Below are 27648 nucleotides of genomic sequence, written 5' to 3'. Positions count from 1 at the left end.
TTTCCTTTACTTTCATATAGCATTTAGAAATTAGATTTGCAGCACACTAGGGGATGACCAGAACAGACAGTCCGCTCAGACAATATGAATTTAACAGCTGTAGAGGTTAGAAGTTCTCTGTCCCCAACAATGGTGTGACACAGCAGGAGGAGAGTGTTTGTGGGGTACTGGCATTTCTCAGACCATGTTCAGTGACCAGCTCTGCAGAGAAAAGTTCAATGGATCATGCAGACCTCAGCTCTTACTCTGAGACGGACAACAGAAGAAACTGTCAGGGCAGTGATGGTTTCCTTAATGAGAAATAGAGTATCATCCCATCAACTCACCTGAAAAATATAATAACATGTTAGTACATGGGCTATCAAACTGGAAATGTGAAGCTCCATGGCCTTCAGTCAGCTTCTTGAGCTTTTGAGGTGCTGATTTTACCTGCTAAACCTGCTGCCTGCAACCACTTCTTCTTGGTCTAAGAGATCAGATGGGCAGCTAGGCAGTATTGCTGGCCAACTCAGTACTGAAATACTTGGCAATGAGATGCTGTGGGAAGAGATGAGTAACTCTTCTCCCTGAGAACAATGACCAAATAACTTAGAGGGGTGCTAAGACTCTGTATGCATGAGAAGAGTTCCTCTTCTGTCACTGGAACTGTAAAATTAAGTCTGTCATAACTTCTGAGTATTTATTTTTCTAACAGGTCCTCTTGCAAATCCACTAAAATTTAGTAGTTCCTTTATATTTTCATTACCTACCTTTTATATGCCCTGCTCACAGATACTTACTAGGTTTTCTTCCTACATTTGCCTTGAAAAACTTGGGGAAAAAAATACAAATTCGACCACAAATGAAAATATGGAACTGGACTGTTGCAGCTGCACCATCCAAGTTGGTGCATAGCTAAGGCAGTGGTTTGGGTCCTAGCAAATCTTAATTCTTATTCCAGTGTTAACTACTTCAGTGGTAAGCAAATTGATGTGGAAGAAGTGCTGGTCTTTATGCAGCACACTAAGTAAATTGTCATGATTTTTTGTGAACTGCTTTAAAATGTGAAGTATGAGAGCCAATCTGGATCTGAAGGATTCTGAGAGGGATTCTCGTGCCATTGCTAGGGCTGTGGTGAAATAAATAATTGTGTAAACTGATATTGTGACAACCAAAAGCCTTGACTATCTTTCTAGAAAATGGAGATTCTCATACAATTTCAGAAAAAAAACAACAGTTCACTCTTACGCCAGTGACACAACCACATTGGGATCAGAGGATACGGCATGTCTGGGGAAAAGCAGTGCTGTTTGCAGCACTGTAGGGAATGAGGTGAGCAAAATGCAGCTCAGATTCAGTGACCACAGGTTTCATTCTGCCTATAAAACCTCTTAATCTTCCATCAGGATGCACACACACCCACAGGGCTGCAGGCAGCAGCTCTGGGTACACCCACCTCCCAGTTGTGTGGCACAGCCCCTCCAGCAGGTTTTGGCACCCTAGTTGGGTGCTGAGCAGGACACAGTGCCTCACAAAGGCCAGAGGAGACTCTGAATACAGGTTGTGCTATTACTGCAGCAACTCTTAAACCTGCTGGCAGGGTGGCAGCAGCAAAAGCCACTGCCAACTGCGATCAGGCACACCTCCTCTTCTCTTCAGCGTGGGGCCCAGGTGGCTCTTGCACTGCTCCTGCTATGGCCATGTACACATGCGAGCAACGAGAACTTCCTTTTCAGGGCTGCAAATATGCTAAGCCAATAACCATTACAAACAAGAGGGAGTAATTATCTCATTAATTGTACTAGCAGTACACAGGCACTTCTGATGTACTCTCTCACCTCAACTGAGGCTCTGTAGGGAGAAGCCTTTCAAAGGTGTCTTCTGGGAACAAACCCTTCCTTCTGAAGGAGATAACTTGCCTAAATAATCTATCAAAGTTATATTTAAAAGATATTTGTGCTTCTCATTTCTGAAAGTTTGTGTAAGCTCCTGCCCCTGAGCAGCTCTTGTGTGTTTCTATCTGTTTGGGGGAATCCTCCGCCTTCCTTCCTACCTCAGTGTTGGAAACACCATAGAAATGAAAACATGGTTTGTTGGTGTGAAGAGAAAAGCCTTAGTGGGGACAGAGTGAAGTTACACAGGCCCCTGCTTTGCCTACTTCTGAAAACAAGTTCAGTTTAAACTTCTGTTAGTAAAAATGTGATGGGCATATTTAATAGAAGTGAAATGCTCTTGTGCTTGAGGCACAGTCTTAGCAAGATTAGGATCCAAAAGAGAAGAGGCAAAATGAGGGCCAGAAGTGGTTGCATACTTAGCTTTTTAATACATCTTTCAGCACTGAATTGGGAACAATTTTTATTATTTGTTTGTGTCATAGTAAGTTATTCTGTCAGAAAATTGACACTTGAAAAATTACTGTAATTTGAATAACCGTCTCCTTTCCCTCATGTAGGAATCCCAAAGAAGACACAGTGTGTTTGTATTTGAACATATATAAAATTATATAGTAAAAGTTTTAAGGCTGAGGAACATAGTTGTGTGTTTCACTATAATTCACTCTTGACTTGTGTGAAATTGAAAAACTGATCTTGCATTTAAAGATGCAGCTTCAAAAAAATATTATTTGCTTTCTTTGCTAATGAGATTGTGGGGGTTTCAGGACTGTATTACAGCCCAGAGTTATCAGCATTTGGCTATACTACATTTTACTTCTAGGTATTAATTAATCCATTTATTTTGCCTGGATGTTTTTTGATTAGTGCTGACTCTTTCTCAAACTACTCTCCCAGTATAGCTGAGGGTATGATATGCTGGAGCTCAGGCTGGGAAGGAGTCCTAGAGAGCAGTGAGAGGAAATACCTGAAGGCTTGATACACTGAAAATGCAGTCAGTAAAAATACAACCTGTATTTGACAAGGATGCATTTTCTTTTGCTCTCACAAGCACCTCCCACTAGAAATTTGGAGGTTCTCATGTTGTGTTAATGGTTGATCTTCCTTATCAGGTCTGATATTCACTTCTGCTTAGTCAATGCCTGAACTCTCCATTATACTGTTCCTGATGTTCCTGTGTCTGTGAGAAGTTTGTAAGGTCCAAGTGCAATAATTTAGACTTTAATCACATTGAACCTTCCATACCACATGACTCAGTGTGTGTTTAGAACAGTGGTGTGATGTGATTGGTGTCATGGGACCTCAGCCTAGTGACACCAGGTGTTTGCTATGGGCCTTTTCCTGCAGCTCTGCAGCTCTGCAGCTGGACTGCCCAGGACAGGCCCCAGTGCAGCCCAGATTCACATCTGTGTGTCCTGAGGAAAAGAGCATTCAACATGTAGAGAGCTTTACTCAGTGGGTTCATTATACTGGATCAGGTTCTGTTAACTCTTACAGAGCTTCTAAAAGTCAGACTCAGTTTTGACGTTTTATTTTGTTTGCTCTGCCTCTTTGTCTGCTTTTTTTTGTTTTGTTGGGTTTTGGTTTTGTTTTAGGCAGGTGCTGTCACTGAAGGGAGCATTTAAAATTTTAGCAAAACTGTGGTTGTATTTTCTTTTAATACCAAAAGAGATAGTTATTAATATTGGGAGTTGAAAGCCTTGTGAAAGTGTTTTTCTTTGTACAAGCACTAAAAAGTATCTACTTATTAAATGAAGATATTTATTAGAATATTTATTTATTTATACTTAAACAATTTGTTTTATGAGATAACACAACCTTTAAATAGTTCGTTGGCATTGTCAGATTTTGTCATCTGCTGAATAATTTGACAAATTTGCCATAAACTCCCTGACATTTTTGCTCAAAAGAGTTAGTTTTCTTCTTTCTTTGGTGCTAGACAGGTCATGTATCTTTTCAGCCCTGAAGAATTCTAACAGCTATTTAAATGCAAGGCTACAAAGGGAAAGCCAGACTGGCTGCAGTAAGCTGCACTAGGGTGATTCAGGACCAAAGGAGTTGCAGCACATAATTAAACAGTAAATGTGCTCTACTCCAGAGTTTTTATATCTGGCAGTGCAAACTGTGCTTTACCCATGGAAAAGGGGAACGTGCGCAGTTATCAGAGACAGCATGTGAACAAGGATGGCGAGAATTGTTATCAAGTGACACTTAAAAAGGTTTTTCCCTACTACTTAGGCAGGGAATGTGACTAAAGATGGCTGCTGCCAGTTCCCTGCTGCTGAGGGAAGAGGATGCATCCCAGCTTCCCAGCTCTTGGCGCCAGGAGGAAAAGAAAGGGCAGAGCTGGGCATCGGTCTCTCCTTGGCACTAATGGCAGCCGCCGTTGCTTTTCCTCCCTGCAGCTGGGCTTGGAGCCAAGGGAATTATATACAGCCATGGCTGTGTGCTGAAAGGAGGAGGAGGAGGAGGAGGAAGGGTCTTTCTCAAGGCTTCTTGCACCTCTCTCTGATGTTGTCCTCAGCAGCAGGATTCTCTTCATTTGTAGGAGTCTGTGAGGATCCAATCTCCTGTCCCTCAGCTCATGGCACTAAAACAGGACATGAGAGTTGCTGTTAGCTCAGTTTTGGGGCAGTAAAAGAAATCTGGCACAAAGCAGCTGTATTGCTGTGTTGGCCCTTGGACAAGGAGGTGATACACACCCAGCCAAGGCAGCCAAGCAGCGGGAGCAGGGAAAGGCTCAAAGCTGGATCACCACAGGCTTATGGACTAGTAACTGAGCAGGGGCTGAGCAGACAGCACAGGCATGGCTGGCGAGGTTTACACTGTGGTGTCAGCAATATTGAAGGGATTTTTATACAAGGCTGTGTTGGATTTGATGGTAGGAGAAATATTGTTTAAAAAGTCTTGACAACAAGTGTTACTTCTGCTGGTATTCAGATGAGTGGCTCAAAGGAGCAGCTGGAGGGCAGAGGCAGTGCAGTTACGAGGCTCCTGAGACACAGGGCAGGTTGATGGTGAGTAAGATGTGCACAGGGACAGGATTGTACTGACAAAGGCAGAACCGCAGCGTGTTTCTGCTGTAAATACATGGTCAAAGAGGCACAGAGAAGGGAATAGCCTGGGGCTGCTGCAACACTGCCTGAAAACCAAAAGAGCACAAAGCAACAGTACCTGAAATCTTGTGGCAGGGCTTGGAAATTAACCCTCAGGGGTTCTCAGTAGACCCTTTCTGAGGTCCTGCACAGGAGCCACTTTCCCCTTTGATTGTCTCTGTGGCAGTAGAGAGTGTGTACAGAGCAATATGTACAGGTTTGTGTGACTGCCTGGGTTTAAAGAGCAATTTTTTCTGCAGGATGTATTTGGTCATGACTATTCATCTATTTGTTTATTGGCATCCAGTGCTGAAATGAAGTCATAGCAACTTTTATCTTGTATAAACCAGATGGGCAGCTTTCCCAAGACACTGGGTTCAAGCCTGTTGCCGTGATGGGCTTTTGCTGGCTGTCAGACTGCTGCCTGCACTGTGCAGGTAGCCTGATGTTTCAAGGAGAGGGGGGCTTATGGAATAGAACCTGAAGCCATTTCCATGTCTTTGTAGGTGTTTCTGGTTGTCAGTTTGCTGACAGTGAGGCCTGTTTCCCCCTTATTTCTTGTGCATCTCTTTGCTCAGTGGGGTTGTTTCTCATTTTAACTTGTGGGATTGTCTTGCTGTCTTCCCACCCATCCCTTCTTTTTCTTTCTTTGTCCACAGGGACCTTGGTAGGGCCTGAGACTCCCCCAGTGTGAGTGGGATCATAGGCCTGGACTTCAGAGCCCAGTTTGATCCTCACTGTAACCAAAATTCATATGAAGGATTGATTACACATGTTAAGAGTTCTTTCAAAACCAGTGGAAATACTCAAGGATATACATCTTTACAGCCTAAAACTTGAAAATTAATGGAATTTCTGACTTTCAGTTTATTTTAATTTTTTTTAATGCATCATGTGATGGGGAGGGGAAAGAATATCCTGAGAACCTTTGTTTTGTACACAGAAGCGGTTGAGCCTCTGTAGTTTAAAAACAAACAAAAATGAAATTGAAAAGCAACAGTTAAGTTTGAAAACAAGAAAGGATTTTCTTGTTAAATAACATCAGACTGAGCATATTTTAAGAGAAATGTTACAGAATGCCATCTGTTGAAAACTTAGATTTATGTCTTGCCAGTTTATCTTTTATGCAAAGACAAACACAAAAAAAAGAGCATCTTTGGTTTTTTTGCAGAGAGTTGGATTGAACGATGTCTCAGTGAAAGTGAAAACAAACGTTACTCCAGTCACACCTCTCTGGGGAATGTTTCAAATGATGAAAGTAAGTAACTTGTCATTCATTTAAAATGAGTGTGAACATGTCCAAGTGCTCATTTCGTGCTATATAAATTGCTGTATCTTAGTGATGTTTCTAGTACTGTGTAGTTTGAAGAGTCAAATCACCTGACATATCCAATAGTTTTATTTTTTTTAAATCTGCATTTTTTAAAATAGAAAATGATATATCTGTGACTTAAAATAGGCAGAAGAATTTGTATGTCATAGAATAAAGGTTGGATGACCTCTAAAATGTGCTGTTAGTATCAGCTTATGAGTAAAACCACCTGTTTTCCTTTTCACTGTTGTACATCATGTGGCTGAAATACAGGAAAAAATGTGCTGTTTTTCAATCATACCACATCAAAACATGCATAGAAAATATTTTCTTTAAGAATGAAACAATCATGAGATTAAAAAATAATATACTAAAACATGTTTTTGCTTCCTTTTTAATCACAGAGAGAAAACAATTATCAGACTAGTTGATTTTAAAATAGGTATTTTTTTCTTACTCTTTCTAGTTAAAGTAATTTCTATTCTTGATTTTTAACAGCAGATAATCAAAAACACTCCAAAATAGTTTAAAATAACCAATTTTTTTCTTTTGCAAGAGGCAAGACAATGTCTAGTTTACCATTTAGTTTTCCTTGTTTATGCAATTTCAATTCTGATTAATTTGTCTAAAGCAAAATACTCTTCATGTTTGTTTTCCTGTCAGGACTTAATACATTTGTTCATGTTACAAGATGTTAATGCAGACTGAGCTCTTTAATTCAGTAACTCATATTTTCTAAATAAAGGTTTAGAAAGTATATTTTTCAATAACTTCTTATTTGCTCATGTCACATTTACATTTTTGTATTTTAAGAGAATTACTTGTTTTGATGTCACAGCAAACTACATGCCTTACAGCAGTGTTGTAATGGAAAACAAAATTTACCGTAGTGGGGCCTTACTGTTATTTGTGTGGGGATATCTTTGGAGGCAACATCTTTTTAGAAGGACATGTGAGGTGCTAGTAGAAACATGGTATTTATTCATGACTCCCAAGCTAAGAAGAGTGGGTCAGAATCCTTAAATACAGACAATATAACTGGGAGAGGTTTGGGTTTTCCTGGTTTTAAATTAATTTCCAATTCTTTAATTTTTATCTCTAAAAAAACTGTAGTGACAATACAAATATCAGCTTGTTAATTTGCATATCATGAGAACCTTTGAGATGTGTGAATTTCATTTCACTCTGATGCTACTGAGAAAGGGATGAAAGAAAACTGAAATGAATGAGATGTGACTTCAGACTCTTAATATGGTCCGAATTCAGAATTCAGCCCTATTGACTTTAGTGAACTTTGCTTAGACTCATAGTTCAAGACAGCATCATCAAGGAAATTATTTCACACCACCGGTTGTATCAATAGTAAAATTATAGTGCCACTATCACAAGTCTCCTTCTATGTTTTGTTCCAGATCTGTTGCCTTAAGTCGGTTGTGACAAAACTTGCGGTATTTTGTTATGTGTGCTTTAAATGTGAGCATGAGAAACTTCCCCCTACCTTGGGACAGTAAAGAAGTTGCCCTGCGTGAGTCAGCAAGGGCAGATATTTCATGCAGTGGCACTGAGAAGACAGGGTAGTGATTCCTTCTGTTTTCTGGTACTGGAAAGGGGCAAGTGATAATAATGAAAGGCAGTGTATTTCAAACGGATTAAATAAATACAGGAATGAATTTGTCCCACTATTCATGTGCATAAGACATTGTCACAGTGTATAATGGAAACCCAAATAACAGTGAGAGTTGATTTTATCTAGTTTCCTTCTTAATAGCCAGTTCTTCCAGATGCTTCCTTTGCACCGATTGCCAGCATTTCTGCAGTGCAGATAAGAGAATTAATCCACCTGAAAAGTCATCCTTGTTTTGAGGGGTAGGTGAAGGAGAGGAGAAGATGAAGAGGAAGGAGTAGGAAAGCAAAGTAAACCACTTCCTCAGCAGCAAGACTGGTAGTCTGTGAAATCCAGAACAAACTAGAAGTTTCACCTTAGAAATCACTGTATTACATTCTCCTTCCCAGCCCTTGAGTTCTTTCCAACATTTCTCTAAACACGCCAACCAAGAAATTTCCAGACCATTGTGCCACTCTTTGTCCAGCCTCTGGCATACATTTACAAACAGCAGGAGGCAAAATGTTTTGAGAAAACCTATGTAACCCTATTTGAATTCTTCAGAATGGTGATCAAATTGCTGTTGTCAGTGTAGCTCCAGTTTTCACCTGCAGCTAAAAGAAGGCATCACTCATCTTTTTCTTTACTAGTTTTTTTGTCTCTACATGCATTAAGTAAGTGTTGGCTGAACTCTGCCAGAGAAAAAAAGTGGGTTTGTTGTTTGGTTGGTTTTTTTTGGCCTTGTATCCACTGAAGATTCTGAGAACTTGTGCTGTGAACTGATAATGTTCTCACTGAGCATCATGCTTGCTCTTGTGACTGTTTTTCCCTGGATGATTTTTTTCATAGTGTTTTAGGACAGGAGTAACAGTTTTGCTGGTGTCCTTTTCTACTGCTGGGGTTTGCTACAGAGGCCGCAGGGGCCCTTTAAAGGCAATCTTCTATTCTCATCCAAATACCTCTAGGCCTCTTGAACCTACATTAAATTGTGAAAGGAAGCAATGACTCACAGCCATGGATTCCCATGATCCCTGTGCTTCCTGGGGTGCTTCTTACCCCTTTGGAACTTTTTATGACCTCTTCCAAAACACAACTTTTACATTCTACTATAAAAATTGTAAGATCATAAGTAAATTTTACTTCACTTTCCAGTTTTTTATACATTTTTCCTTCTACTGCTTTCACACTCTGCATATTAGTCAAAAGGTTCACCAGAAAAGGGAATGTTACAGCCTTGCATTCAACAATTTAAAAACCTCACAAACAACCCCACAATATTTTCTGTGTACTGTGCATTGAGCCAGATTAGCCAAATTGAAATAGGGGTCTGGAAGAACACAAATAAAGGCCTATGAAAATTTCAATTTCAGTTCCATGGGAAAGGAGTTATGATGTTGATGAAGTGGAAGGATTGCTCGTCCAAATTTTCTTGCTTGTTTAGAAATGTGAATATATAGACAGTCCTTATGAGATAAAAGAAAATAGTCAGACTACTGTTTGTACTTCAAAAGCAGTGTTCAAAATCCATGTTCATACTGGCTGAAATGGACTTATCCAGCAGCTTCCTTATTAGTTTGAACTAAATCTCTTACTCTTCCAATAAAACAAAAATGTTTAAAAAAGAGCTACTTGTTTTCATTGAGATTTTCCTTGGAGAAAATTCTTTCTTTTTCAGTCATACCTACTCAATGAGAACTATGCTCTCATGTTTCTCAGAGGGGTTTAAAAAAATTCCACATTTTAAAAGCATGGAATACATGCTAATGAGCCTGAATATCATTTATGGCTACATATAGGTAAGAGACAAGACAGCTTCTTTACTATTATTTAATTTTAGGTAAGGCTAAATCATTTTTGAGAACAGTCAGAACCTGGCCTGCAGGGCTACAGGGGAAGAGAGCTCTAAAAAGTGTGGAGCGAACTAACTAAGCAGATGATTTTATCCATAAAAAGCTACTAATAGGATGTTAGCTCCTTAGTGGTTTTGAGACACATGCAGGCAGAACTGGAAAGTACAGGGTTCTTCAATTGCCTCCACAGTGGAAAGAAGAACTCAACTCCATTTTAGTTATGACAAACAAACTAACATCAACACCTCAGGTAAAGGTGTGCTAATGCTGGGGCTTCACTTTGGGTTGTTCCACTCACCGTGTTTAAGGCAGGACACTCAAAGAGGTGCCGAGCATAGCTCCTATTGTCTCCATGTCTTCACCCAGGAAGCAAGAAGTTCCCTGAGCTATACCTAAAAGCAGGTAGCAGAAGTTAAAGGGTACCACTGAGAGCTCAGGGAAAGCCACAAAGATACAAACAGAATGTGGTGGCCTTGAAACAGAATTGTGAAAATAGGAAGATGGAGTTGTTATCAAAGAAACTTACACTGAGTTTGGGAAGAAAAACATTCATTGCTATCTCTGAGCCAACAAATACTATTTTTCTACCATGATCCCTGGTTTTAACGTCTTTGAAGGCCCCTTTTGCACTGAAAGTTTTACCTGTAACTGTCTGAGCTACTACCTGCACTCAGTTTGGGATGGGTATCAGGTTTCCCACCTAAGCAGGTGCCTTGAAGACACCTTTAGGTGGAATGCTGGTAGTCCTCCTTCTGGCAGTGAACACACTAGATCTGCTCCCAGCAAATGGCTTTCTCCCTGAGGTCCTATGTGTGAACACCTGCAGCTGTGAGTCAGGAGCAAGATTTTTCCTGGTGACTCCAAGCCCTTTCAGATTTGTTGCAGAAGAATTTTCAACTCTCCTCTTTCACAGTGCCTTGAAACAAGACTTCTTTTCAGTGATTCTGTTTCCTTTCTTTGCAAAATAGGTTGGATTGTAAAAGTGCTGGATTTTAAAAGGTATGAGTTCATTTTAATCTACAGTGTTGTTCTGATGGAGACTTGATAATATGACAGGCCTAAAAGTAAGAAATGCTGTTTTCTTTTGCCTCTTCTGTGTTCTACAAAGAGATATGGGTTTAGACTGAAGCCAAGAGTTATATTAAACATTCCTTGCCCAATATGGAAGCCATTAGGTGCCCTGACACCAACCAAAATTAACATAGAGATATTTATTTTTTATGTTAGTCAATTACCTGATGAGATTACATTATTAAACTTTACAAGGTAGAATAAACTGTTTTTCTATGTAATGCTGAAAGTTTGTATTTCTAGGTCCCCTCTATTTCTATACCATGTGCAATTGTTTCAATCTAATAGAAAAGGGGAAATTTTCTAAAAATAAATATTTTAGCCAACACCTAGTGAAAATCAGAAATATATTGTCTGACAGCTGGTCCATCGGCAAAATACAAAGTAGTTCTGTATTTTTTGTACAGAGAACTGATTTCAGGGGAGACAAGCACTAAATCTGAAAAAAAATTAGTTTTGTTGAAAATCCAGTTGTCCAGTGGGTAATAATTTATGAAAAATGATGCTTAAACAATTTGTTAGAGTAAGTTCAAAGTCCATCATTCTCCTACTTTGTTTTAAAGGACAGTTCACGGAGAATCCTGACCAGTCTTGTCGAAGGATCTCCAGGAAGCAAACATACCTGAGGAAGGAGATATAAATAGCAGCCTATGTTCTAATTGTTAGTTTGTGTTGTTAAAACAAATCCTTACATGGGAGGAGTGGAGTATGGCTGGCTTGAAGGGTGTCTGAGGGCAGGGTAGGTAAAGCAGCATCTGCCCACTGGTGCTCACTCTTAATGCAAGCGAGAAACAGCTGGGGGAAGGACGGAATGGACGTGTATTTTAGTTATTGACTTGATGTCCGATGAAGTGTAGCAGATTCAGAGGGAAAATCAGCGTGGAAGCCATCCAGCCCTCGAGCGTGCGGAGCGGCAGCCACGGCCCCTTGGCGTTCCGCTCCGAGTGCCGCGGCTCTGTTGCACGCCGGCCGTTTGTTTGAGAAAAACAAATGAAAAACACAATTTAAGGGTGATTTGAGATGTGTGTGTTGGTCCTGTGCGCTGAATAAAAGCGGTCCCTGAAAGGAAGGGAGGGAGTGTGCGGCCCAATAATTAGGGGCCCATTGTCATGCAAATGCAAACGGGGGGCTGCGCTGGGGGTCCGCGGGAACTGCAGAGTGGGATTTCCTGGTACTCGGGGGAGCGGCCGCCAGGATAAAGGATGCTCGGCTAGCGCAGCTTCACTGTGTGGAACGGGAGAAATGCTGCGGCACGGGGGCTGGACGCGTAGCGACTCGAATGCGGTGTTAGTTGTGTGCGGGTGCTCTCGGAACTGCTCAACAGGTCTCCCCGCAGGGTCTGATGTGCACAGGAGGTCGCTCTTAAGATCGGCTCCCTTAAGATTTAGCATCCTAAAGGCTCGCTTAAAATAACTTCAAAAAGTTAATTGCATGCAGAAATGAAGTTTGCAGTGTGGGGGACAGGCGCAGTGGTTTACCTCGTTGTTTAGGAATCAAAGCCTTCTATGCTGAATGCTTTCACCAGGGACAAAGTTGTTAAAATATCAAACTGTACAGTGTTTCCCAAAGAATACCCTTCTGGAGCTGCCCATTGTGCTTTACTCCAGCTTTCACCTAGGAATGTTCCGTACTTTACACAAACCACAATTTAATAGGTATTATTCTATACGTACTTCCAGATTGTTTCAGAAGAACTAATGAAACCTAGGAAAAATCCAATATGTGAAGTTTTATTTTAATTATCTTTTTCTTTATTTATCTTTTACCCAAATTTTTGGAAAGTCAGCAAATCAGAGTGTTACCCTGGAAACAGTTAATGAGGAATATGATTGGAGAAATAATCTGAAAAGGAATAAAATATATTACAAAATATACACTTTTTCTCATTCAGAATTGATCTTTGAAAATTTATAAACATCTAGTACATATCATATGTTAGGATCAAGCAGTGGATGAACCCTACTAGTTTAAATGCCTTATCTAAAATAATACTTGAGTAAGGCAACTGTTCCCTTAAAGCAGGTGAACCTGTTTATATGTTCTCACATGCTACTAGAGATCTGACTGTTACTTTTTTTCCATATAAATTTATCCTTTTCAATGTCATTATTCCTAGGCATTACTTTCTTCCTGCTATCAGTTATGTTTGCAAGGTTTATTGGTTAAGCAGTATCTACAATTTGGAAGGTATTTTGAGAGAGCTTTGGCATTTGAGAACATTTAAAAATACTTTTAATTACTTTTTAATAATTCCTTACCTTTCATAATTTTTAAAAAATTTTCTTATTAGTTCACAAATGCTTGACAAATTCCCACTGAAATTACATAGCTTTTTTTTTTTTTTTTTTTTTTTTTTTGCTTCCTAACAGATGAGGAAAAAGAAAATAATAGAGCATCGAAACCACACTCAACTCCAGCTACACTGCAATGGTAAGATGCCTTTTGCAAAAATCAAGAAAATCTGTTAGTGTTTTTTCTTATGCATTTTTCAGATGAAGAACATAGAGCTCTTGGACATTTTATATAGTTCTAAAGATACTTTCCCTGTAGATGTTTAATGTGCTCATTAGTATCCTGTACAGCATTTCTCAACAAATGTCTTACGGGATTTGTTTGAACAGAGGAAAACTCTGATACAGTTTACAAGATCTACTTGGCGTATTTGATTGCCACCTTGCCAGCGGGTGATTTGTGGTTTGTCATCTCAGTTACATTTATTGCAAAAAGAAAACTAGAACTGAGAATTTTTTTCAGGACTCACACTTGTTTCAGTGTCTGGTGAAGCCCACCTTTACCAACTATTCTACTGAAATCAGATCTCTGTAATGAGATGAGCAAATATAAATAAAGGCATTTAGTTCAGAACTATTGTTCCTTTGTACCAATTTGTATCACAAAAGTCCCATTTTTCAGAAATTCAAGAAAAGGAGTGACTTTCCTTGAACAGACACTCAAGAAAGGGAGTGATTACAGACAGGGAAAATTATTAAAATCATTGTGAAATGTCATAGAGGTCTTTTATTATTTTTCATTACTCACCCCCACAACTTCAACACAGTTCAACTACGATAATAAAGAAAAAATAACTATCTAGCTAAAATAAAAGAGCAAGCAAAGATTACCAGCCCCAAATTCAGAACAGTGTTTATTTAGCAGTGAAGTCAGTTAAGAGTCTTTTCCACAGGAGCAAATAATGTCATAGCCAAGAAGCCAGCATTAATTAGAACGTGCCAACAATACTGTTCCCAACAGAAAACATGCAAATACTAAACAGTCTTTTGCCAAATACTTTCAAGCCTCCTCAGTTATAAAGGTTAGCAAATCCCTAAACTCCCAGGATATCAAGGCCTGCTGGAATGTAGTGTGCACACTTAATGCTCATTCACCAGTGTTTGCAATAGAATCCTAAAATTCTGATTCTGAAAAGGCTCCTTACATCTTCTTACCTTTTCTCTAGCTAGTGCAATAGCTTACTATCAGTCTGTTGCATTACATTCCTTACATACTGAGGTAGGTCAAGCATCTTCCATTTTGACTTTTTTGGAGCATCTGCAATGTTGTCCATTCGTTTTCCACTCAAAATTCCATGAGGGAACAGAAAGCAAAGAAGTTTTAGCATTTGAAATCTTTACCTGCTGTCAAACTGAATTATACTATTGGATCATTTATTAATAGGCCTGTAAGTAAAAAGGTTCCCAGCTTAGTAGCTATACCATCAAACAATTTTCTGGTGGTTTCCATATGCTTTTCAACATATGTACTGCAGCTTTGAATTTGTATTTCCTGGAGAACTTGGTACACTAAATAAAACTACAGGCTCAAAAGTTAGGGTCAAATTGCTAACGTAGTAAGCTTACTTTGTGTGTTCTGGAAAGTCAGGCACATTATCATCAGGTTATTTGTACTGCAGTGACAGCTAACAACCCATGGGTCAGTAAACTGTTGTGAACAGCAATGGAGAAAGTGCTTTCTGTAGGTTTAGTTTTATGTGTTTGACAGTTTTGCCTGCTCAGGTTTTGTGGTTTAACCTCAGCAACAACTAAGTACCATGCAGCCACTTGCTCACTCTTATTCCCTCCTGCTCCCAGAGGCATGGGGAGAAGAGTTGGAAAAAGATGAAACACGTGGAATGAGATAAGAACAGATTAATGATTAAAATAAAGTTAAGATAATAATAATAATAGTAGTAGTGTTAATGAAAAGGAAAAAGAGAGAGTAAAGAAACCAAGAAAAAAATGAATGAGGCACAATGCAATTGCTCACCATCTGCTGACCAGTGTCAGCCTGTCCCTGAGCAGCGGTCAGCACCTCATGGACAACTACCCCTGGTTTATATAGTGGACATGATGCTCCATGGTATGGAATATCCCGTCAGCTAGTTCAGGTCAGCTGTCCTGCTTATATGCACTCCTAGCTTCTTGTGCAGCTCCTCACTGGCAGATCATGGGAGACTGAGAAGTCCTTGACTTGCAGTAAGCACTACTTAACAACAACTAAAAACATCACTATGTTATCAACATTATTCTCATACTAAACCCAAAATACATCACAGTGCCAGCTAGTTGGAAAAAAGCTAACTCTATCCCAGCTGAAAGCAGGACATCAGGTCTCACACCAAGTATTTGCACAGTCAGGAAAGACAATAATTTTACCTGTATGTGCCTTGGGAAAACATGTGCCTCAAGTTCTTATACGAATGTCTGGGCGAGATTCAAGAGGTGGAAGTGGTGGGGTAAGCTATTGACCAGATTTCAGGATGCAGTACCAAACTACCCTTGTTCTGGCAAATGGAAGCCTCACAATTGTCTGCAGCACCTGGAGTCTGTCAAGTTAAAGCTGGTTGTGTTTTACTGTTAGATGCTACTCTCATTTACAGCTAATGAAGGCAGTGGAGTGTTGGAGAACAGAAACAGGAAATGTCAGTTGCAAGGAAAAAGAAGAGGAAGAAAGCAGCAGGGAAAGGGTAGCAAGACATAAGGGAAATATGCACACTTTGTCACATGGTTCATTTTGCCATCAACATTATTAGTTATTTCTTGTCTGACGTCTGGCTGAAAAGGCTAAAAGATACCAATCCCGTGGGGATCTGTCCTTAATGCCTGTGCCTCTCCAGAGGCAAAGTATGCTGAACATTTCAAATGTGGAGGAGGAAGAATAGCTGAAGAAGCCAAGAAGCCTGTCTGGAGGGCTGTCAGCCTGGCTAAATGTCCTTTTCCTGGAAACAGGAATGATGCTTTGGTTTTGTTTTGTTGATGACACAAAATGAAGTGAAAGGCCTGGTAAATGTAACATTACTGCCAAATACATCATAATTGGGGAAACTGCCAAATACGTCATAATTGGGGAAACTGCACAAGCTTGAATTCTACTGCTCAGGCCTTACAATAGCAATATCTCGTCCCTTGTGCTTATTCCATGTTCCTATAAAGCTATGGCTTGGCTCTAAAATGTTCATGGTTATTTAATTGGTAAACTGGTTGAACAAAGTGTAAGTGTGGAATTTTATTTTACTTTTTTTTGGAGTTTATGTTTGTGTCTATTTCTCCCAAGACAGAATTATTCCAAGTATAGTCAACTTAATTCCATGCAGTTTGGTGGCTTACAGTGTAGGTACTCTGAGTAATAACAGTATTGTGAAGTTAAAATCAACAAAACTATTATATTTGCTGCAACAATTACAAAAATGATTAAAAAAGAGAAAGGTAAAGCATTGCTAGGTAATGGATTCTTCCTAGATTAGTACTTTAAAAATTGTTATCCCACATCAAAATTAATCTGTTCTAGAATCTTTTATGTGATTAGCAGTGGTTAACATCACATTTGTTCTGTGATCTTGATATATGAAAATAAATCTGTAACAAAACTACAGACTTGATTCTACTATAGAATAATCTCATTTAATCTAGAACTATATAAGTGTATATAGAGGGAAGCAGTGATAGAGACACATAATTTGTCATTCCTGTAGAAGGATTAGGGACTTTATTCCTATACCATACTGGTACAAAAGGTCTCATTATGAACTACTGGACTTCACATGGTTTTAAGTACAACATTCAAAATGTTTATTTTTTTTAATATATGTATTCTTTCTGGTAATGATTTGTTAGGTAGAAGATTGTGTTCATTATCTTTCTACAATACTGTAGAATGAAGCTGGATTCAAAATATGATAAAGTTGTTAAATAAAAGACAGGAAAATAAAAGAAGTGGAGCAAGATGGGGTTTTGATCATTAAAAAAAAAGTTCAGGTATAATGGGGCATTGTTCAGTGTCAGACTAATGACTCTCTGTGAAAGAGAAGAGAAAAAGAGAAAAATTCATCAGATATGAGGAGAAATAATTAACTGCTTTTCTTTCTGTCCTGTCTTGGTCACGGAAGCTGACATTCCAATTAGCAGCTATAGTATACAAATGAACTCTCCAGGTTTTGAAAGGAGGTTTTGTTAAAGCACTATGAATTTGAGGAAAGATGCCATGATGATATTTCTGTAGAAACCAAGGAAGAATAGATGTTTCCCATACAAACTGATTTCATTCATCTGACCGGATATCTTATTAAAATAGTTCGCAGTCACAAATGATCACGATAAGTGAAATGGAAGGTAGGTAGGTCCTGAAAAAGGCAACGAAGGAGAGAAACTAAATATTTGGAAGGTGCTCTACAGCTACAAAATGACAGGAGATTATTTGCTGTAAAATTGGAGTTTTTCAAGAATGTGTATTAATTTTTTAATACATTTAAGAGGAAGTTACACCTTATTTCTTCTCTTACCCAGCAAGGCAGACAAGCACACAAACACACATATGCATATGACTGATGCCATGGATGCCAAGATTAATTATGGTTTAAAGTTAAGCGTTTATGTAAATATCTCTTGAATGTTTTTGAATAAGCAATCATAAAAATGTAGCTTCAAATGAACATTTCTTCTAATCTGTAGACTTATACTGAGTCAAGTTTCAAATTTTAAAGATGAAGTATATGCCTACTTATATATTTGGCACATAATATAAAATTTTGCAGTTTTATATTTACATGTGTAAATGAATAATATTAGTTTCTAAAAGGCAGAGGAGGATGTTACTTCACTGGGTTTTTTTCAGCATTGTATTCTGATCATGGATTCCTTTTTTTCACTATGTTCACAAACAATACCAAGAAAATATACAATAAAATATTATGCACACTCCTGAGCATTTGTGAATAACTCGCTTTAACCACTTCTGCTTCCTCAAGGTAAGCAATTTTTCAGCTGGACACAAGTGAAAAGAGTGTCATGATCCAAAGGTAGTTTGCTCTGGAAAGGAGGAGAGAATGCTTCCCCTCAGTGAACATTTGCTGTTGTGTTGTTGTACATACAGTTGTTTACTGCAGAATTCTTTTAGAGTATAACAGATTGCTGAGAGCTCACAGCCTGTGGTTTTGATAGCAAGTATGAACCAAATGAAACAAGTGAGTATTATGGAAAATAATTGGAAGGAGCACTTTAGAACAAAGCAAATTTGATAGACAAGAGGAAGTGTTTAAAAGATGCAGCTTTGTATATTGTTTACCATACAGGACATCCAACATACTTGCAGTTCTCTCTGTTTGATATTTGCTTTTTAAGGCTGGAGGAGAACTATGAAATTGCAGAAGGTGTTTGCATTCCTCGAAGTGCTCTCTACATGCATTACTTGGACTTCTGTGAGAAAAATGACACACAACCTGTTAATGCTGCCAGCTTTGGGAAGGTAAGTGTAAGCAGCGGGATGACAACTTAAGCTTTCATCTGCAGGTGAGTTGGTATTATCGAAAAGAATTAAATCTTCCACTAGAAATAGAAGTATATGAATGAAATCTCATACACATTGAGGTTATGGGACAAAGGCTGTGTTTTGATGGTTGGAATAATTTCCAATCATGTCTAAGCTTCCGAATAGTTCAGTCTTCAGCCTAGCTGACAGTGACATGGTACACAATACTGACAGTTAAAGTTGAATTGGAAGTTGAATACAAGTATGTGTAAACACATGTGGCACTGTGATCTGCACTGCTTAAACAAATACATAATTTTTAAAAACAGTGTAAAATATCAGTCACTGAATTCTCGGGCATGTCTATGCCATTCTTGTAAGCATGATATGGATATTCCTGAATTAACAGTTTCAAATTATATGGCAAATTCACATGGTGGAGTACAATGCCTCTAGATACAGAAGTCCAGAAAGCATTTAGTTACATTTGTGTGGCCCTGCAGGTACAGGCTGCCAAGTTATCTTTGCTCTGTGATTCCTTGTGCTTCACTTTCCAGTTCTGCTCTAGTAAGAGACGCTGTGGTTAACTCCAGATTTACAGTGCAGATGCACCTCTAGCACAGACAGAGGTCTGCACCTCCAAGCGTGAGCAGTAAAGCTCTTATGCTCTACACCACTAGCAGATGTTAATAGCTGGCAAGAGGGTTACATAAAGTTCATATTTTTGATTTGCTGGCCAGGTGGTGGTTTTCACTTGGTGAAAAATAAGATTTAAAATTGATATTCTACTACAGAATGTGTCAGAGGCCTTTAAAACTTGTAGGCTGTGAGACAAACAAAGTGTAGAGTTTGCCACTGTTTTTGAAATGCTTGCAAGCATGAGTCTGAAGCCAATTGTCCTGCAAGCTGTTCTCTTTTAGTGTTTGCAACGTTGGTTCTGTAGAAGTGATGGGTATTCAAAGAAGGATAAATGGTCCTGTGTAAAGAGCAGGTGAAGGAGAAGATTGTATTTAATGAGGTGACATCTGCTATTATACATCTTTAGGTAGGCAGTTTAGTAAGGCAAGTAAAGTGTACCATGTTGTAACATTACTATGTTTGTTGTGTCTTGAAGACCTGCGTAGTTCAGTAGATTCTGTTTTAGTTTTCTGTTTGAATACAATGTGTAAGTGTGAATGAAATTGCTTGTTATACATATTATTGCTGCCAAGGGGTAAGTGTAGTGGCAAAGTTTAATTTAGACACAGTGAGAATCAGAAGCAGATTTCATGTAGGCCAATGCATTTGGAATATGACTCAAATTTACACAACACTACTTCTGCTGCTGCTAAAGACTTCTGTAAATTGTGAGGTGTAAGTATTTTAAAATTATTTCATCGGAACATAAATTTGCCACTCTTACCTCACAATTTTTCAGTATGTGACAGTTTTGTTACACTGTTTAATACTTCATCATCCTCCTCTCCTGTCTGTTATGCACACACCTGTTCATTGGTAGAACTATCTTGATGTAGCAGAACAGGTACAATGACTTCCATCTGAAAATCATGGCATTCCAATATGTTTTTCATGTGCTGTCAAAGTCTTTTCCACTCAATTGCTATAAAGGTATGAAGCAGTGATGCTTGAATCTTCTTTTACCTTTTCATGAAGAGGAAGGAAGCCGTACAGAATCATCATAGTTGCATTCTAGTGCTTTGTGTGGCCACTGCTTTTGCATCTGGGAACTGATGCTTCTGCACTGATGTGTCCAGGAACCTCAGACAACACTGGGACAAATACTGGAAATGAAACAGGCTTCTGCATCTGCAGAACCTGGAGCAGACTCCAGTAATTCTTTTCAACCTGTTACTAACAAGGAAATGTACTGCACAGTCATGAAGATCTGCAAGGCACACCTCCATTCTATCAATAGCTTGCATCAGCTTCTCCTTTGGAGAAGGTATATGGATGAAGTTTTAGCCAATGGAGTTGTTATCATGTGACTTAAATACTGTATTGGCAGCGTGTGTTGCATAAATGCCTTGGAGGCAATTGAAGCAATGCAGTAAAATAAGTGCTATTTAAAGGGTTCTGCACTTAGCTGCTGAAACAGAGACCCCAGACATGTTTGTCCTCATTGGGAAACATCAAGGGCCCTGTAGCTGTCATCTCTTCCATAAAAAGGATTTAGTTGTTCTGAGAAATTGTAGACAGTTTGCATTTCAGTAGACCACATTGAATTTATGATTCATCTTTGAACTTTAGTTCTGTGACCAATGTTAAATATTTAGGCTTTTTCTTTAACAGACTGGTAGTTTTTAGAAAGAGACAGGGAGTTCAGTATATTAAACCAAATTGTAGTAAGTAACATCCTATGTATTGTTACATACTCAGTTACATCTCATTTTACAGAACAGTGTTGATTTTACTTTTAAAACTACCACTGGAGACATACGAAACTTACCTGAAAGTGATCCCTCCAGATCAAGGTTTTGTAGACAGCACTTCAGCCCGTGTGTTCTTATGCCTGATGTAAGTCAAATACATCAGCAACAGAGTGTGGCAGGGAGAAGAGAAAACTTGATCATGAACTGCTGAACTAATGGGACTTCCTGCTATCTCCCGTGTTCCCTAAATCCATAGCCTTACCTAAATCTTACACAATTTCTCTATGTTTCCCTGAAGTACATTCAGTTATTTCCAGCGCCCAGTCACTACACCAAGATCTTACTTCTTTCAGTTTTCTCACATACCTGCTGCACCTTCTTTCTACATTATTTTTAGATTCTCTCCTGTCTGTCTGTCTATTTGCTTGTCTCATTTGTTCTTCCCCCACCTCCGTGCTGACAGCTGGGCAAGAAGCAGTATGCGATTCAGAGCACAGTTAGAGCAGTAGAAGTGTTGACTGGTTGCCCCAAGCTCATGGTTGTCCAGTCAGGCAGGGCCAAATGGCTCAGCTAAAACCTGAGATTTTTCTTCCCTGTCTTGTCCTCAGCATTAACATCAGTATGTTCTCCCTACTATCCAACCAGCATTTTCTATTATACTGTTAGGACATGGACACAAGACACTTGGTAATATTGCATTAGTGAAACCAAAATTGGTCTAGGAGGTGAAGAGATTAACAGATGGTAATATTTCATAGACTGTTTTCTGAGGAGATCAGGCTAATAGCAATTAAAGAAACAAGAAGAGCAAAGAAGATAATTACTGTATAAATAAACAGCTTTTAAAAAGTAATCTGTACTCCTAAGCCACATAAAGTACATATAAAATTAGGAATACTCTAATGTGGTTATTAATGTGATATATTCTTATATGACAAAGGAGTTGTAACTTTAATTTGTTAGTCAAGACTTTAGTGTTTTACTCACCGAATTATCATGCAAAAATTAGAGGCAGTTTTCTATATTAGCATTTGCCAATCTGGTATGCTCCCTAGTCTGGCATAACAGTACTTGTCTGCAAAAGATAGAACTAAGGATTCTTTTATGTACCTTAACTAAATAGTGACACAGAAGGGCCCTGTAATTTGCTGGTGTTCAGCTTCTGCTGCTACTGTAGACAGCAAAGCATATTATATTCAACAGGAGCATGATTTCATGTAAAAGTGAAGTAGAGTAATTAAACGTGTCCCATGCAACTAGTGAAAAGACAGGGAGGTACAGTGAGGCAGGGCAGGTATGTCACTGAGTTATTAACAATTAAATGTTGCATATGAGAACAAGCTCTCTCAGAGGGGACGTGTTCAGACTGTGAATCAGTCTTCAGGCAGAAGCAGTGAAAGCCGTGTTGCTGAGGTCATTTAAAAAGGACGGCAGCCTTGTGCCCCTCAGCCCTGTGCTGTAAATGCCTTGGGCTCTGCTCTGGGACCTTGTGCATTTGGTGTGTCAGTTTAAGGTGTTTCCAGTTGAGAGTTCTGCCACTGCCAGCTGCAGGCAGAGTTTGTGGGTTGTGGTTTTTGTTTTGTTTTGTGTTCTGTTTTGTTTTGTTTTTTTTTTCTGAGCAACATGTTAACATAAAATACCAGTGATAATTAATACACTGAGTTAAGAATTATGGTGGTGGATGATGACTCTGACTCACTATTCTCACTGAGTTTAATTGCAAAAGCTAAGTCATTCTGAATTGGGGCCTTCACTGCCACAGGAAAGTTCTGAGCATTTCCAAGCCCCTGAGTAGCTATTGTGTATGGATGGGTACCATAAGGCTATACTGGCTGTACCATACCACCCAGTTGTTCACTGGCTTGGCAGGTTTTCGAGCTTCTCTTTCACTTTTATTTTCAACGCTGATTTTTTGTTTGTTTGTTTTTGTTTGTTTTTGTTTGTTTGGGGGGGGGGGTTGTGACCTATATGTACATGGTTTTCTTAAGCCAGACCTTCAAAGATGTAATCTTCCTCATCGGCAGCGTTTTATCCCATCCTTTGTGTCCTCAGTTCACTGCTTTCAATTTACTGTGCAGTGCTAAGTTCCCTGCCGGACCCTGCCATACCTCTCACACAGAACACTGAATGTCTGTGGTGAAACCTTTGCATCCTCATGAGGTGTCCTTCCCACAACTCCCATGTGCCCCCTGGAGGTTAAAGACTTTCCTCTTCGGTTTTTCTTTTTTTCTTTTGGGGCTTTCCTGATATGTCTTCTGACAAGCAGTAACAGATTAATATTTGAGAAGGAAAATGAAGAATGTTGACACTTCTCAGGGTGGCTCTCCCCCCAGCCTGAGGTCCTTTTACATCTCTCTGGCAGCATGAAGAGGTTTAACATGGATGCACACTAGCATGAATTTTGTTTCTTCCTGACTGGCTTTGCTCCAATAAACCCATTTCACTACATAAAGGGCAAAGTCCACAACAGATGCTTAATATTGGTTAAGGAAGAACTTTTTTTTCCCTGATAGTTTGCTTTGCTCCAGGGAGGTACAAACTATACAAGCCAGATCCTGTTTTTATCACGATGCACTATTTCTACACCCAGAAGTTTTGTCAGCAGGACTTCTGCTCCAAGCACGATTAGCATTAATAGGATTTACAGTTTCATGCTATCATACTATATGATTTTAATGCTTGAAAAGAACAGACAAACCTCTATTGAAAGCTCTTTGATAATGATGTTGTGCTGTGATTGCATTCTGATTTGTCTTTGCATTGAAATGCATACATCAGGAAATTGTCTGCTGTTGCTCATAAGGAGATACTTCCCTGAAGATGTATTTTTTATTTCTTTAATATCAATTTGCTCCTAAGTAGCCTCAATAGTAGCTGATATAGCAAAGTCCAATTTACTAGTAGTGCTCTCTTCTGATAGACTAAAATAACACTTGCTTTATTATGAACAATTTCTACAATATTGCGTACAAAACTAGAACTGAGAAAAAACCAATCTGCATCTGAGGATGTGTTTTCTGTTACTGCACCAAATGACTGTATCAGTCTGTCAGTGCTATCTGAGCAGTCCCTGCCTTTCCTTTACCTCTTTTTAACAACTGAGGTTCCTGACTGAAGGACAGTTAACAACTATGACTTTTCTTCCCAATTCAGAACCTTCTAGGTTGAGCTCCTCTGATGGGGCTGTAATAAAACAAGTACTGCAGAAGCAGGCATTCGTGCTGGTGTGGGGAATGGTGATCCTACAATGTACTTGGAAAGGTCTTTGCTCCTTTCCCTCAGCTTCACTGATCCCTTGTATTATTGCAGGTTCCTGACTACTGCAGTTTTCTCCATGAGCTTGGGGAGTAAGAAAACCCATAAGCATAACTCAGTTTCTCTGGAGCAACTTTTCCTTTCCCAATGCCCTGTAGCAATGGGATTTTTAGTGGCTTTGCCACCTCAAACATCGGCTTCCAGTGAGGTCTTAAGTGTGAAGCAGAGGGGCCTGGGCTGCTTTACCTTGTGCCTTGTCAACACATCCCTAGGGCTGTGCTTACAGCGCAGGGTCTGCCAGAGAGCAAGGATCCTGGCACTCAGCCTTTTCCCACAGATATGCTGGGAGATGGCACTAAGTGTGCTGGCACCAGCACAGAGCAAGGGCAGTTGTGCAGGATTTTAGATCTGCTTGGCTTTGGCAAGTCAGCACCAAAAGTGGCTGCAGCTCAGCTAAGGATCTGAGTCAGAGCATTTGATGATTGCAGTTTTGTTTGGATGCAGTAAACTGCTTGATCATGCCTTAGGCTGAATTCCACCTGGCCAGAGGAACTGCTGAAGGAGGATATTGTTGTAGATAGACGAATTTGAGGAGAGGTCTCACAAGCTTCTCTGAAGAGTCCAGCTCAGCTGGAGTTCCTCATGGAATCTGATCTCCTTAGCAGGCAGAATTGGCCACAGGCATTAGAGAAAGTGCCACTAGGCTTTTCTGCCTTGCTTTGCAGTATCAGTTGAGATGTATTAGGACAGAAACAAGTTCTTATCCTACAGCTGGACCATGCCCTATTCTGAAAATTATGAAAGTGACTGGAGAGAAATGGGCAGTTTATTGAATCTAAAAAGGCAATAGATCTGTGGTCAAGAGTACTGAGCCTATACATTACAGCATTCTGTCCTGGCCATGCAAATAAGCCAGCGAGGACTATAGATGGTATAGACACAGTCACAGCTCTTCTCTTTTTCTTTACATGCTTTTGTGGATTTCAGAGACAGGAATTATATTTGTAATGGACTACTTTAATTATGCTCTTTTCTTTTGGATATTTCTTGGTTTTTACATCTCATATCATAGACAAATTTGGGTGGAATAGTTGGGAAATATGAAGTTGACAGTTTGATATTGAATGCAATGAGAGTGATGGGTCACAGTGTAGTGATAAAAGTAATAATGCCAAGGTCATGAGTTCAATCCCCTATGTGGGCCATTTACTTAAGAGTTGGACTCGATGATCCTTGTGGGTCCCTTCCAACTCAGAACAGTCTGTGATTCTGTGAAAACGTCCCTGCCCATGCCAGAGTGTTTGGAACTAGACGACCTTTAAGGTTCCAGCCAACCCAAGCCATTCTGGGATTCTGTGATTCCCCATTTTAAAGCTGGGCCTGGCCCTGCTTGTGTTGGAATGTTACAGTACTGGAGATGTGAGGAGAGAGGCAGTGGCAGAAATTGCAGCTGGCAGTAATCAGGGTGAAGGAATGCCCCCTTGCAGCCCTTTGTGGGTTACAGAACAGCTCCTGAAGCTCACCATGTCTAAGGTTAATAGATTGTGCAGACTGTAATACAGACCTGTGCAGAGGAAGTGCATTTTTCTAGTTGTTGCTCATAAATCTTTCTGTGTTTTACACAGATGCTCAAGTAACCCATTTAATTTTTATTGCCTTATTTTAAGAGTGACCAGAAACATAAGTAACTAGATATTTAATTCAAGCTTATTCAGACACCTCTATTAGGTTTGAAAAGCTGAAAAGAGATAAAAATCCTGTTAGCTCCAAGATCCATGCAATATATGTTGAATGTTGTGCTACCAGCATTGCTATCTCAGTATGAGAGAATGTGAGAAGACTTTTTTTTCCTGCATTCACTTTGGCTGTCCCATATATTCAGTGTCAAGGTTATTGCCTGTCAGAAGGAAAAACATCTCCTTATGTTCTTACTTGCATAGACATCCTGAAAAACATGTGTCCAGGACTGTCTACAAAAGGGTTAAAAAAATGCTGACCTGGCTATACTAGTCCCCTGAAAAGGTGTAAACTATATCTATGTTCTTTTATAATGAAATTACTTCTGACTATTATGTGTGCAGTTACCACACACCAGAAGAACTGTGGAGCTGGGAAAAGATAAGGCACTTCTTAATATTTTTGTTTTTAATCAAGAAAGGCATAGAAGATCTTTGGTAGGCAGAAGAAAAGATCAGGTCTTAAGCAGAGCACAGAGGAAGGAGTGGGAGAACACAATGAAGTTTAGTAACTGAGAAAGAAATTACTGGAGCACTGGTTTCTGAGGCTAATATAGTAGGGACAGAAGTTATTTCCATGTGAAACTCCTGGTCTACATCTGTCTCAAAACCAAAAAGCCAGGTAGCATAAAATAATGCCTAACAGTCAAAACTGCTGTGTAATTTAGGTGAAATTTTACTTGGAAAATGTAAAACTCCTACCTTTTTACTCAGCAGATCTTATAGGGCAGCTGGAACTGGGGTCATTTTGGAGAAGTGGGAGATGAAATTTCAGTTCCACTGAAGGACAATGGTAAAAAGGTCCGTTCACTCCAAAATTCCTTTGGATACCACTCATGAGATCTTTTGCCACTGTTTCTGTTGAGAAGCCAGAGCTGCTGTGAGAACAGGGACTGGGCTCCATTCAGAAAGCAATGCAAACTGCATGGTCTGGTCTTGATTCATTTGCTTGTGCAACCTCTCTGCAGTGATGAAAGAGAAATGTTCAAACTTGGTTTTCAGATACAAATCTGACTTTTCATGTCTGACAATTAGAACCTCCTTCCCTCCCCACAGGACTGTAAAATGAACTAATTTTCTCTGTAGGTCATCAAAAGTTAATAAATATTAAACTTGTAATGATGTATTTTATAGCGTGACATTTCAGGCTGAAAATTATTTTAAAATCATCATTTTGGACCCTCTACTTTTTCTGCTGAATTCAGCACACAGTGAACTCCACTTTGTCCTGTATTTACCAGTATCATTGCACAGGGATTCACAGAAACATAGCTTAATATAAACATTTATGTGAAAAGATAGTTCTTTGAGTGCATGACTCATTTTATTCCAAACACAAACATTAATACCCATGCATATGTGTACAACAACCTAGGTATTAGTATGCCTCTTTTTTTTTTCTTTACTAGATTATTTTCTCTCTCTTTTTTTTTTAATTATTGGTAAATAGTATTTTAAGTAGTGCATAATTTTTTGATGTATTTTGAAAGATGTGTCTCATTTAAAATGCACTGGACTTAGAAAAGAAACATACAAAGAAAAGAAGAAGAGATCATCTGATAAACTGCTTCATTATTCTTCTCTTTTCCTGATCACCCCTGCCCTGGTATGTAGAAATAGGCTGATTTATTTAAATCCCAGGAAGTCCCACAGCATATGTTTCATAAAGTAGCATTTACAGGGTGCATTGTAACACTTCATTGCTACTAGAAAGACTTGAAAGTAATATGGGTTCATCTTGTTCCA

General features: G+C 39.2%; 1 protein-coding gene across 2 annotated transcripts in view; it reads left to right on the top strand.

Moving 5' to 3' along the window:
• Window positions 1-27648, top strand: part of RFX4 (regulatory factor X4) — an 88988-nt gene that overhangs the window by 13036 nt on the left and 48304 nt on the right. For both annotated transcript variants that reach the window (XM_071549751.1, XM_071549750.1), the window contains exons 2-4: window positions 6138-6224; window positions 13172-13232; window positions 18416-18539. In XM_071549751.1, coding sequence (XP_071405852.1) covers window positions 6138-6224; window positions 13172-13232; window positions 18416-18539 — 272 coding nt within the window. The remainder of the gene's footprint in view (window positions 1-6137; window positions 6225-13171; window positions 13233-18415; window positions 18540-27648) is intronic.

The sequence above is a fragment of the Pithys albifrons genome, chromosome 3 (genome assembly GCF_047495875.1).
Source record: "Pithys albifrons albifrons isolate INPA30051 chromosome 3, PitAlb_v1, whole genome shotgun sequence".
Taxonomy (NCBI): domain Eukaryota; kingdom Metazoa; phylum Chordata; class Aves; order Passeriformes; family Thamnophilidae; genus Pithys; species Pithys albifrons.
This window is presented reverse-complemented; position numbering and strand designations above follow the sequence as displayed.